At 39.1% G+C, this 13,410-nt stretch overlaps 1 protein-coding gene across 6 annotated transcripts in view; it reads right to left on the bottom strand.

The window, feature by feature from the left end:
• Positions 1–13,410, bottom strand: part of GPCPD1 (glycerophosphocholine phosphodiesterase 1) — a 46,265-nt gene that overhangs the window by 21,776 nt on the left and 11,079 nt on the right. For all 6 annotated transcript variants that reach the window (XM_072140512.1, XM_072140507.1, XM_072140510.1 and 3 more), the window contains exons 3-7: positions 12,290–12,380; positions 10,876–10,960; positions 9,932–10,007; positions 7,568–7,609; positions 910–1,033 (exon numbers count right to left, since the gene is read on the bottom strand). In XM_072140512.1, the coding sequence (XP_071996613.1) occupies positions 910–1,033; positions 7,568–7,609; positions 9,932–10,007; positions 10,876–10,960; positions 12,290–12,380 (418 nt within the window). The remainder of the gene's footprint in view (positions 1–909; positions 1,034–7,567; positions 7,610–9,931; positions 10,008–10,875; positions 10,961–12,289; positions 12,381–13,410) is intronic.

Here is a 13,410-nt window from a genome sequence, read left to right as displayed (position 1 = left end):
CGCTTTTCAACAGTATTGCTATCCTTAAGATGCCACTACAATTGAAAGCTATCGTAGAGCAGGACACAAGTCACTTATTAAGTTGCTGTGTCGGCAAGTGGGTTTTTGCCTGTAGTTTGGGAACTCCACCTCTAAAAGGTTCACCATCACTGCCCTATCTTGCAGACTAAATACAACCCCTTTAAGCAGTTCTAAGGAAGCAACAAAGCACAATTCTGAAGTAGTAAATGGGACATTTTTGGCAGTTTGTGCTCTTCGTGCATTTTTCCACATTTTTGTAAAGCATTCTGTAAAAGAGGATCCGTGCTTTACATTAAATTTGGAAAAAGGTTGAATTTTGCCAAAAAGTAAGGTGGCCACAAATGGAGTATATAAAGCAGTAGGCAGTAATAGGACATTTCGGAGATACAGGCGGTCCCCTACTTAAGAACACTCAACTTACATACGACCCCTAGTTACAAGCGGACCTCTGAATATTGGTGGTATATTGTACTTTAGACCTAGGCTACAATAAACAGCTGTAACAGTTATCACAGGTGTCTACAATTAAGCTTTAGTGTTACTCCTGGTTCTTATGACAACCCAAGATTTTTAAAATCCAATTGTCACAGAGACCATTGTAGGATTGTAGGATTACAATGATAAAATATACAGTTCCGACTTACATACAAACTCAACTTAAGAACAAACCTACAGACCCTATCTTGTATGTAACCCGGGGACTGCCTGTATTAGGGGTGTAGAATGACCAGAGTATCATAATTTTTTTTTTATTAAAAGACCTGTAAGAATCCAAGCCCAGTTCAGTCTCAGAACTTTCTGTACCAACAGCATTAGCTAAAAGGATATGGTAAGCAATATTTGCTCTTTAAAAAAATAACAAAACGCAAGACCGATTTATCACCATACCTAAACCTAGACTTTTTAAATTTTTTCTTGGATATAGAAACAGGCTGCTTTTCAGAATAATGTAGACGTAATCTAATCTCAGTCTGACATGTCAGCCATCCGGAATCCACTGTTTCAACGCCATCTGGCAAAGTAGATGAAAGTTAGCAGGTGCAACAAACAACCCAAACAAGAGAATATACAGTAAGCATACAAACAGATCATCAGTTGCATGATCACTGATTATTATCCTTCTTTATTATATATGTGACATGACGCATCTTTGCACAAAATGAATAGACTTGAATGAGGTTACTTTAGCTTGGCTTACCTTGTGTAGAAGTGGGCAATGATTACGGTATATTAGTTGTGAGGCCATGCATTGTGGTTTGGCTTTTTTCAGTAAAAAATAATATATAAATTTAAATAATATAATATCTTCAATTAGATGTTATTTAAAAAAAAAAAAAAATTACATGTGAGAAGATAATTTCTCATAAATGTAGTGATATGGTCCTGGAAACAAGACTGTCTTTGGATATGACCACCTCTGTTGGAGTTGATTGCACAAAAGATACAAAAAGTTTTTGTATATGAAATGCCCGAGAGTTACTGTATGTACCACCGTCATCCTGTGGTAATGAACGCTGAAGCCAGGTGGTCAGGCAGGACTCAATAGTGCATTTCTGGCCACTGCGGCCAGAGTGCTGGGTGGTCGTATCCAAGGAAGCCATCTTGTATCACAAGGGACAACATTGCAACATTTATGAAAAATTATTTTCACACAAACTTTTTTAATAACATCCAGTTGAAGAAATGTTTACATATGGCAAATGAATGTGAATGCCCAGATGGGAATACCCCTTTTAGCTGTAGGTCCTTGAAAGATTAGTACCGAGTAAAGCAAAGTCCATGCAATAGTAGCCGAAAAGTCCCCCTCTAACATAAAGTACAATAATGGAAGGAAAGGAAAGAAACCAAAAATTCCATTGTTTTACTTTATGTATCCAGATAGGTGAATTTGAAGGAAGTCTCCTCTGTTTAGTTAAGTATTTTAGAGTCAAATGTGAGGCTATCTACAGCTTAAGTTTGGGTGAAACTGGGTCATGCTACAGGACAATATTTTAGAAATGAATAGTTCAGGTGATAGTAAACTTTATAATATACTTCATTAAACAAAGCAGCTTCTCAGTGCCCTTCTCTGTTTCTTTCTCCTGCAGTAAGCAGTGTTAACTTCAGACAGATATGGAGGCTAATGATTAAAGGGGTATTCCGGGAATATGAACATCTATCACAAAAACCCTTGATGATATAAATAAATGAATACAACAATAATCAATGTCATTAGTCGCAAATCGGAACCTAAATAGTTTGATTTTATGATTTACACAAATTATGGCCTCTCTAAAGTAGGTGGAGTTATCACTAAGATGGCCGCCACTGGAAACTACAAGTTCCATGATCCTTTAGTTCTCAGTCACTCCTCCTACCTCTTATGCTCTGCTCCCAGTGGTGATATAACAGACTGTCTTGCTCTGTTACCATAGTAATGACATGTAACTGCCATCACCAAAACACCGGCCATACTGGATGCACTGCAACCAACTGACTACAGCCAAACATAGTGGTGATCACATGACTTGCCCAGGCAGGTGCAGGACATGTGATGTGGACATGTGACCAGCGGCCATCTTCTCTCCTGTGTCTGCTCCACAACGGACCGCGCGGAGGAAATTAACGGACTGATTAAAGGGCCAGTAGCATTTTAATTCTTCATTATAGTCTATGTCATCAGCATTTTTCTGCTAAGGGGAGCAAAATTTTAAATAACAACTAATTACACATTAGCTTATATTTTGAGTACCCATTTGTATATGAATTATGCCGATTCCTGGATTACCCCTTTAACTTTTTCCATGCCTAGATCCCATCTCCCTTGATGATTCGGCTCTCTGAAGAGATTAAACTATCCCGGGGCTGTCTGTAAAGAGGTAAAGTCATTAGACACCATCAGGCTGCTCCATCTCTCAGCTGTCAGTGGATACAGGACAGAAAGAGGATTCACACAAACTGCTCAATACAAGGCAGAGGGAAAAGGATGACAAAGGAACATGCTTCAACCAAAGTATATTACAAAGATTTTTTATTAAAATCTGAAATAGCGATTTATAAAATTATGTTAAAAGTTTTTTTTAAAGATTTAAATAATTTATGACATAGTGGAATCTGTTGCACATTATTCTCAGTGTTTTTTGGGGGGAATTTGGAAGAGCTTCCAATGCTACCTACCAGATTTTAACTATATATTTTTCCCTTTTATGGATGAATAAATCTGGAGCGCCTCTAGAATGCATTTTAAAGGACAACTACCACCAGGATAAGGATTATAAACCAAGCACACTGACAGTGGTGTGAGCCCTATTCGGCAGGATCTGCTCTTCTTTAAGCTTGTTATTGTTACGATCCTATAATGAAACCTCTGTGCTGTGATTGCCCAATAACTTCTCTAAACTCTCCAAGTTGAGAAGTGAAAAAATGAAAGGATTTACTTTATTAATGGCTAGAAAGGTGGTGAAGAATACAAAGGGGAAAAAAAAGCAAGAAAATATTTCAGGCAGTCACATAAAGAGATAAATTTACTGCATTTCCCAGTGCTCATGGCTTAGCTGTGATGATTAGTGATGCCTCAGCAATAATAAAGAAATCCCAAATCCATAACGTGGTTTGATTACAAGAGGATCTGAAGCACCAAACTAACTAACGCAATAAAGGGGGTGGGTGAGGGAAGCACAAGTGCTCACTTACCAAGAAAAACCAAGCTAAAGTTGTATGCTAAAAGTCTATAAATTCAATGTATTGTGCGTCTATATGTATTGTGCAAAAAATGCTAAATAAACCGCTTGTTTGATTCTCGTGTAAACATTGTTAAAAATATTTAAAGTGCTGGTTTCTGGTTCTTTAAAAAGAAAAGTAACTTTGACTTAAGTTTTTTCTGACTTGTTTTAAAAAAAAAAAAAATTAATCAAGACATGAAGTTGTGTAATGTGGATGAACACCCCTCCCCTCTGCTCTGAGTAACAGCTGCAGCAGTGAGTAATTGCATTCCAGCTACAATCCTGGAATATAAATTACTCCCGTTACCATCACACAAACAAAGGGGGACATTTATCAGGGCTCGTATGCTTGTTTTCTGGCATACAAGCCGTGATATGATCAACATTATTGTCCCATTTGCGCCATTGTCCCACCAAGTTAAAGAGAAACGTGAAATGGGTGTGGCTGAACTGTAGGGCAGGCCCGTTGTAGAATTGTATGCCAGCACAGACAGTCTCCTGATTTATCTGGCATAACCCGAGGGACAGGGCTTGATCATATGCCGACACAAGAAGTTTCGGCGTATAATAACTCTTCCCCCATAGTTCTCCCAGTCTGCTGCCGTGCCCCCTTTCATGTTGTTGACAGACGCACCAAGAATTCTATATTTTTTCCACCTGTACAAAATTTCGTGCTTTCATTAATCTTTTTTTCTTAAAACAAGTCAGAGAACCCCTTTAAAAAACAGAAAATACATGCAGTATTAACAATAATTTATTATTTTATCCCATCTTCTAGGAAGCAACATATAAAGAATTACAGAAAAATTTGATATGTATTGCAACGTGACACCAGTCCATACAATGGTGAGAAACATGGCAATCATATATGGCAGTGTCATCTGTTGTAAAGGGTGGGGGAAGGGAGTGGCGTTATGAGAATTAGCAGTCCAGAGCAGCCAATTTAGCAAAGAAGAGTTTATTTTTTCTTTATAGCACTTGGAGATACGTCATATGGGTGATGTGGTCTTGACAGCTGCTGCTGCAAATCCCGTAATTTGCCGCACAGATATAGTCTGTGGGTCATGGATCATTACAATAAAAAATTTATTAAAATAAAAGTAGTTCGTTTTGGAGCTCCGTCAGGAGGTATAATCTCCTCTGTTTTGGGGATTTTGAAATAACCACATAGCGCAATATCTTATACTACTATAATATGCAGAACTACTGTGTGCAATAGAGGGAACAGCTTTTTAAAAAGATAATTTCATCTTTTTGTTACTCTTATTAAAAGAAAAGAAGAAATTTGAAAATCAAATTTATCTCTATAGTTTATAGACCGTGTATAGTCCGAACCCACAGTTATAATCCATTTTAGTAATCTGTACAATAACATCTGGGAAGCTGCCAATATGCAGGTAACAGATCGATAGTGACCTGACTGCAGATCAGACTATATGGGGCCATTTGTATTGTACGGTTGGAGTCTAGCATATCTTTAAATCTTAAAGATGCTTTATTTTATTCCAATTTAGGTGCATAGGAGTAATAATAGTTCTACACTTTTGGAATAGTAAGGCTACATTCACACGACCGTATGATTTCTCCAGTCCCGTATTTACGGGCCGTATATACGTGACGTTTTTCATCCGTATGCAGCATGTATGTAACCCGTATTTTATACGTCCCCATAGACTTCTAGGGCATACGGAACTGAAATACGGGAGAAAATAGGACATGCTCTATATTTTTATACCGCTCGTATACGGTACGGTACGGAACGGAGTTAACAACGGCAATATAAATGGTCAGACGTATTGTCCATTGAAATGAATGTGGCCGTATGTAATCCGTAAAAAAACGGTACGGTACGGATACGGCTGTTTTCATACGTCCGTGTGAATGTAGCCTAAAACAGTTTTTTAAAACGCAAAAACACAAATTAAATAAAAAATAAATATAAATGAATTAAATTATCCCCCCCACATCCACATATTTTCTGCAAAATGCTGAAACAGAATACACAATAAAAAAAGAGGTCACACATACATCTACCAATTGTGTAAATTAGATTTAGTGTAGGGCACATTCAGATCTTGCCGATGATGCAGACGCTGCAAGATCCCATCCAAAGAATTTAGAACGCCAAATTATTATTGATACACCTAAACCTTAAAATGTTCATGGATAAAACCTTAACCTTTTACAGATAAAAAAAAACACAGTATACGCTGTAGGGAAACTATAAAACAAAAAAGTTACACACAGAAGTTTGAAGCAATTTCTCACAAAATGTGCGTGTTAGTTTTCCATCACTATTATTGATCTCTAAAATGCTTTCAGTTATGTTGAATCAGCTCTACTGAGTGTTACATGGTTGCAATACAAATATAAGGTATGTTCACATGTGTTGGATTTGTTGAAGTTTTTTGAAAAAACCCTCTTCAGGCCATTGCCCACAAGTAAGTTCAATCCAAGAAATTCGCTCCGTGTGCTGGCTGGGATTTCCCAAACGGAAACTCCTTATTGCTGGACTGAACTCTGCGCCGTCCAGTGGTAATAAGTTTCTCGGACTGAACTCGCTTGTGGGTAATCGGTCTTATATATCTGATGTTTCTGCAGCAATGGGAATGGATTTCTCCAAACCCTTTTAGGCTGGGACCACATGGTACAAACATAGGTCACTGTAACTAACCATAAATAAAAATGAGACAATCAGGAGGGTTTTTTGGCTCTGGCTTATCTTATTAACCCTAAGTATCATGGAAGGGTCTCATAACATGAAAAGGAGGGATCCAAAGGTTTGTGAATATTGCACTGTACATTGTTGGGAATTTGGGGTCCAAGAGGTGACAGCACAATCCAGCTGCAGTTTTCATCAGAACAAAACTTCCTGCAACAAATCTCTCACTTGTGAAAGCACCCCAAGACCGCATTCACATGTCCAGTCCTGCAGGGAGAAGCCGTCATCAAATCACAGAGAGACCATTTAATACACCACAAAGTTTACAGCATTGGATGTAGTAAATGGCCTGTTGAGTGATATATGTGATACGAAGGCCACTCATTTCAACTCTCATATCGAAAACTTTTAATGAAAATTCATACCCAAGTCCAATAGTTAAATAAAACCCTCATGAACTCAACTAATTACTTTATTATGTCCTAAAGGTCAGTCAGCAAGTCAGATTTAGTTGGATAATCACAGCGTCACAGAATTAATCTACTACCTCAGACACACATCTGATTAGTTAGTTCTGGTCTATAGGATAAGCTAATATCTATCATTCCAAGTGAATACAATGGATGCTATATTAATAAGCAAAACATACAAAACTAAAAATAAAAAAGGTTTGAATTGTCACTTGGTAAAATCCAGGAATTTGGCAGATATCCTTCCCATCTCCCGGCCTCCTCCTTCCTTGGGAAAGGGAAGTGGCAAGAATTATGGATTGGGATTAGTCACCCTAACAGGCAGAGTACGAGGGGATTTCTGTAGCAGCAAGCTGCCTCTCAGCCACAGCTCCTATTCTCTTAAAGCCACTGTTTACTTCTGCAGTAAAGGCCCCCAACCTTCACTTAGAATTGTGTTTTACAACAGAGAGGGATACGCTACTAGCAGCGTACAGTACAGTAGTACAGTACAGTAGTACAGTACAGTACAGTACCGTACAGTAGTACTTAACGTACATTTTAAAAAATCCTTTAGGTAAATATAATTTCACACCCACCTCTAACCTGCACACTACACTTACCCCGGAGATATACAAACAGATTATTAAATTATGTTTCTACATTGTAAACAACATTTTCTGGCTCACTTTTTAGAGGGTAAGTTGCTACTATAAAAGGAAAGTTGGACTTACTGTGAATTCCAAATTCTCCGTCATCAATGAGCAATTCTTCTTCTGTAAAGTGAAAGCAAAAGGAAAGAGGCCATTAATGGGAGCAAGTACAATCACATTTAACAAACCCTTCATATCAAACTCTGAATTCCATAAATGAACTTCCGATTTTTTTCTCAAGACCCTGATTTCTGCTGTCGGCTTCTATTGGCATTAAAAACTATGTATTCCAGTTTGTATAACCCCTTCATATTTGTAGGAAACCTCACTGCCCCAGAAATCAGCTCAGATGTCTTTGCTGCAACTCAATGGGAAAATACAGCTTACCTAAGACTGCAGATAGTCTTACTAGAGATGTACTAGACTAGAACCTCAAGATCTTGTGATTAGTGGGGTACCTAGCAATCTGTCCCCCAGCACTTTGTCAACTATTCTGTAAGGCTGAATGCACACATGTGCCCACCAAGGCAAGCATGGGGCTGGGTGCAGTAGAGCGGAGGGGTGACTGCTTCTCACCCCTCTTCATAGAAAGTGAGCAGCAGCCATCGTAAAATGGCAAAATATAGGACATGTATAAGACACCTTACCGGGTGCCATAGACCTCAATGGTGGCCGTGATCTGGCCACAAATTATGCTGTCAGATGAGGCCTAATCCATGTTCAAGATTTGAAAGAGGGGATGGAAAGAAAGCCAACTAGTAGAAAGTGAAAGGTTTTCTACTAAATGGCATTCTACAGCCTATATTTTGTTTTGTATATTCAAGTAGAAGCCAAACAAACCAGATAACAAATGTTTTTTCCCCTTCTTAATTTTAAACCACAAAATACATATAAGTGAAATAATAGAAAACTAAAATTGAAAAGCGTAAAAAAGGGTAAATGGCCTTTAATAAAACAGGGTAGATAGGATCACGATCTGAACCTGTTTAATGTCTTGCACATCGTAATGTCACTTCATGAAATCATCTTCGGCCCTAAGTAAAACTGCAGACAATACCCGACCACGACAGGATAACATTGGGTTCATATTTTGTTGCCGGCTCTCCTGACCTTTGGGTTGGAGGCTGTAATTCTGGTAAACACTCCCACCACCCCTTGCCCGGGGGATGCAACACCATAGTGACATGAGCATTTCATTTGTGAGGGTAAGAATTTCCCACTTTCGGCTTAGAATCAACAGGTTTCCCCATTTTTTGGGGTAAAATTAAGTGCCTCGGCTTTAACTTGAATAATATTGTACATTTCCCACATTTTATCACCCAACAGCTGGAGCTTTCTGTACTTATTTCGTTGCATCAAATGAGGGTAGAGGTTGCATAATTATTTCTGTCTAGTTTTTCCTTCTAGATTCTATATATATCCGTCTAGTTTAGCAATCAGCAAACTGGAGTTTCAAAGAACAGATGGTTTTCTTCCTCGTTTCTTATAAAGAGGCGCATAACAGATGGATTTGGACTGTTCACCTACTCATGAATATGGGCCTATATATCACTGATGAAGGTCCACTGATGTTTCTGAGAATGTATATAAATGTTTTCCTGCACTGTATGTAAAAGACCTAAACTGTGCCTCCTGGTTACTCCCTCAGAATTCTCATGTAAATAAACTAGATGATCTGGGGTCACGCAAGAATTTTGTGAATACTCCGGGACATACTTCGGTTTATTTTCATACAGTGTAGCAAAACGGTATTGGCACTGAAGACCAAGTTACATTCCCAGGTGGACATTGAATTTGATTTAAAGAGAACCAGTCATCTCCCCTGACAGGTCAATTTATAGATATATCTTTTAAAAAAATGCATAAGGGACTCCCTATATCATGGGGATATAAGATAAGGGTCTTCACCTCCAAACAGTAAACATGACCAACCACGGCCTTATAATGATGAACAAATAAACTGACAAGTGGGTATTTTCCCTTTAAAAAAATGTGTATACAACTGCCAGGATATTAGACTTTGTAGTAGACACATTCTCAACTTATAATACCCTGGCATCAATTTATTCATAAATTTCTAGGAGAAATAACACAAATAATCCCTAGCATTGTTATTTCTGGGGAAATATTCATAGACCTGTCAGTAAAGTTGAGGGGCACCCCTTTAAATGTTGCCTTCCTTGCGATGTTCTACTTGATACTGAACGTAGTGAAGGATGACAAACAGAATAGCAGAGGAAAATCCACACCCAACAGGAAGGAGGGTTTCCTGGGTGTGTCACTTACTAGCAATCATTTCTACTTTGAGAACTAAAGTGTAAAATGATGCAAAATCTACAGAATCAAGCCTACAGACCATACCTAAAGGTTCATGTGACCCACCAAAATAGTAGTCTACCAAATTCATCCATTTTTTTTTTTTAAATATATGGCAGATGACCATACCTAAAGGCTTTATTGATCGTGGCTGTAGATGAGTCTCCCACTTGTGAACTATGACTTGGCATGACTTGCCTGTGTTCTGTAAATTAAAAGTGAAATATCCGCATTGATTATACTTTCCAATATACCTGCAGTCATTTTATTAGAGGTGCGACTCTCTGGGATTGTGGTGCCATGTTTTATAAGGACACATGTACATTCACAGAGTCTTCTCCATAGACCACGCTGCGGACAGAAGATCAATATATCTGCATCACAGAAGACAAACATTTCCATGTGCTCCATAAGGGGGGGGGGGTCTTGGGTAGACCACAGCTCTACTTGCACTCTGGAGGACCATAATTTAGGCTTCATATCCAGAGTGGCCACCCGGTCAGGGAAGTCTCCGATAAGCTGTAGGACCTTCCGTGAAGAGAAGTCTTTCTGAACCATCACTTGACGATAAGCTCTGGGATCTTTTGTAAAGTTTAAGTCTTTGGATTATTCTTACCGGCTAATTATTTTCCTTCAGTTTTGGATAAGGATTTCATGATAATTTATAAAGGAGGCAAAGCCAAAATGGGCAAATGGACAAAAGCCGTCCAAATGGGAGAACCCAATATATGCCCCTATTGGAACATATGGACATCACAGAGGCGTCTACACATCTGAGTGGGGAATGAATTAACACTTCATAGTAATATGGCTGGTCACAATTTCCCACAATTTCTTTATTAGAGACATAGTTCACAAAAATATTTATAGAAATTAAAAGGTTCACAAATGAAAACTTCAAAGCCAGCTGTTTCTGTATCTAGTTGAAGTAGTCACAACTACATCACTAGAGAACTGCAAATGAAAATGTTTATTTAAAAGAAAAAAAAAAAAATGTGTTTCTCCATTTTCAGTAACCATTAGCATTGAAGCAAATCACAAAGTGTGACAAGAATATAAAAACAACAACATACCCCGGGCTCCAGAAAAGTGCCCTTGAAATAGCGATAGAGTACTGGGAATCCTCTAGGGAGTGTAACGTTTGTTTTCCAGATTGTACTGTTGAGAAAAAAAAAACGAAACTAATTAAATACATCCGTATAGTATTTCCATTGAACTTTTAAAGGGGGTTAAAATAAACAATTTAAAGGAAACCTACCATCAGTATGGAGGACTTTTAACCTACCATAACCACACTATGCTGGAGTGTGAATGCTGAAAAAGGATCCATTTTTCTATTACTCCCCCCACCTGCCCTGCCAGAGATCAGTGAGATCAGCCGGCTCTCTGCAATCCGTACGCAGTCTCGCACTAAGGAGAAACCAATTTCCAATGCGTGACCCGATCGCACATGTGTGGGAATTGCCAGGAGCCGGCTGAGGTCACCAGCTCTCTGGCATGGGAGGGGAGGAATAAGTGGCAAACAGAGGTATGCAGAATTATAAGAAGGAGCCCCCAAATGCCAATTTACATATTTGAAGGGTGGATCCTTTTTTAGCGTCCCTGCAGCATCTGAACCCCTGAGGCAACTCCATGCCCCCAGTAGATACTACAGACTCGACTGTACGCACTCCTGCCCGTTCACCTCGGGCAAAAATCGATCTCTGCGGAACAGCAGTAGACACACCAGAAGTAGTGACTACTGGAAGTCCGTAGTAGCCTTTGCCCCCGGAACTGTCTGAGGCGACTCCACGCCCACAGTAGCTTCTGAACTTAATTTGCATATTTAAGGATTAAACTTTATTTTTACAGCAACTGCATCCAAAAATTTGTGAAAAACGGAATGCAGCAGCGCCAGGGAAGGGGTATCTAACATGGGGAATCTTTCCAAAAGTACAGTAGATTCCCCATTGTAGATTTTCTTTACATGTCCAGTCCCTTTCGGTGAAATTGGAAAAAAAATAAATAATAAATCCATACTCATGGCACAGATCCGCAAACATTCTGCATTTCCTGGTCCATTGATGGCTTGCAGCAATGACAATTCTCCCCATGTTGGGGATATACAGAAGTGCAGAATGGTGGGGGATCTAAGAGAAGATTAGGAGGACAAAACAAAAGTGATCTAACCTATTAGGGATAAGTTTAATAGATATATAAAGCCAGAAAACCTCTTTAACCATGACTGTCAATCCATAACAGTTTGGCCACCATAAACAGTAGAAGGAGTTATGCATCCAACAACATGCCACACATTGTACAGGGTGCGAGATTTATACGCATGATATCATAGTATTGTGGTTTCTATTGATTTGGAAGTTAAAGTGGAAGAAGATAACATGAATCACATGGTAAATGGACCATGACATGTGTTGTAGCATCGCATCTCTGAAAACTTTATAAACGATTAAGTACATTAGTCTTTAGCATGGGTGAACAGTTACTTACCAATCATCAGCATCAGGTTGTAGAATAATAGCATTCTGGGGTTTCCAGGCACCTAAAAGATCGCTGCTCCCACAAAGTGCGATGACTTCATCTGAAAAACAGGAGGAAATAGTCTTCACATTTACAGCCCTAATACCCAAAATGTGCCAGTGTTCAATAGAGACAATGCAAACTCTACAGGAGATAATAATTACAGGCAGTCTCCGGGTTATGTACAGTATAGGTGCTGTAGGTTTGTTCTTAAAGAGAACCCGTCAGGCAAATTAACCCCCTAAATTAAATATATTTTCATTGCCTCTATCTGGTCATTGTCCCTCTACATGCCTGTAAACTTAAGCAATGAGGTCCTAAAGCTGTATGCACATGACTTGTGAGATGAATATGATAATGGAGTGGGAGGTACAGCCACACCCCCAGTGCTTGACTAACAGCCTGTATAATGATGTGAGGTATAATGGTGTAATGGCTCCTCCATGTGCTTCCTTCAGCGCGCAGCTACAAGGAGCTGCACACACTCGTCCACGAAGCCGAAGTTCTGTGCATGCGCAGAACATGAGCCAGTGGCTACACGATCTCGGGTCCAAATCTGGAGCTACCCTGAAGATGTCTGGGTAGAAGGCTCACACAGGCTACTGGGGCATGGAGTAGCCGTGCCATGTAGCCTCAGCTCCAGCTACTCCACGCCCCAGTAGCCTCTTTAGAAAATTTGCATATTACCCATATTAAAGATAAGAAAGGATAGAGGGGAGTAAAGTATTAGCCCTAAAAAGGGCTATCCTTGCACCTACCACCGGATCTACTTTAATAGGTACATCTGTAGTGTTAGGTTTCCTTTAATTATATATTTTTTTTTACTGCTTGTCATTTTCACATAAGAGAACCTGCCTTTAGGTAAAAGGGTTTGTTGATATTCTAAGAAAATCCTGAGGGAGTTGCCAGCCGCTCCCATTCTTTGGAGCAGTTTCACAAAACATCTTCCTTGCCAAACAAATTGGGGACAAAAAAAAAAAAAAAAACCTGGTTCTAAAAGGTCTACACAAAACATATCAGGTAAAAATGTGGGTATAATTAGGGTTGTTCATCATTACGAATACAGTCATTACACAGCATTTCAGTGACCC

Source organism: Engystomops pustulosus, chromosome 3 (genome assembly GCF_040894005.1).
Source record: "Engystomops pustulosus chromosome 3, aEngPut4.maternal, whole genome shotgun sequence".
Classification (NCBI taxonomy): Eukaryota; Metazoa; Chordata; class Amphibia; order Anura; family Leptodactylidae; genus Engystomops; species Engystomops pustulosus.
The sequence above is the reverse complement of the archived record's forward strand: the minus strand, read 5'-3'. Positions and strand labels throughout refer to the sequence as shown.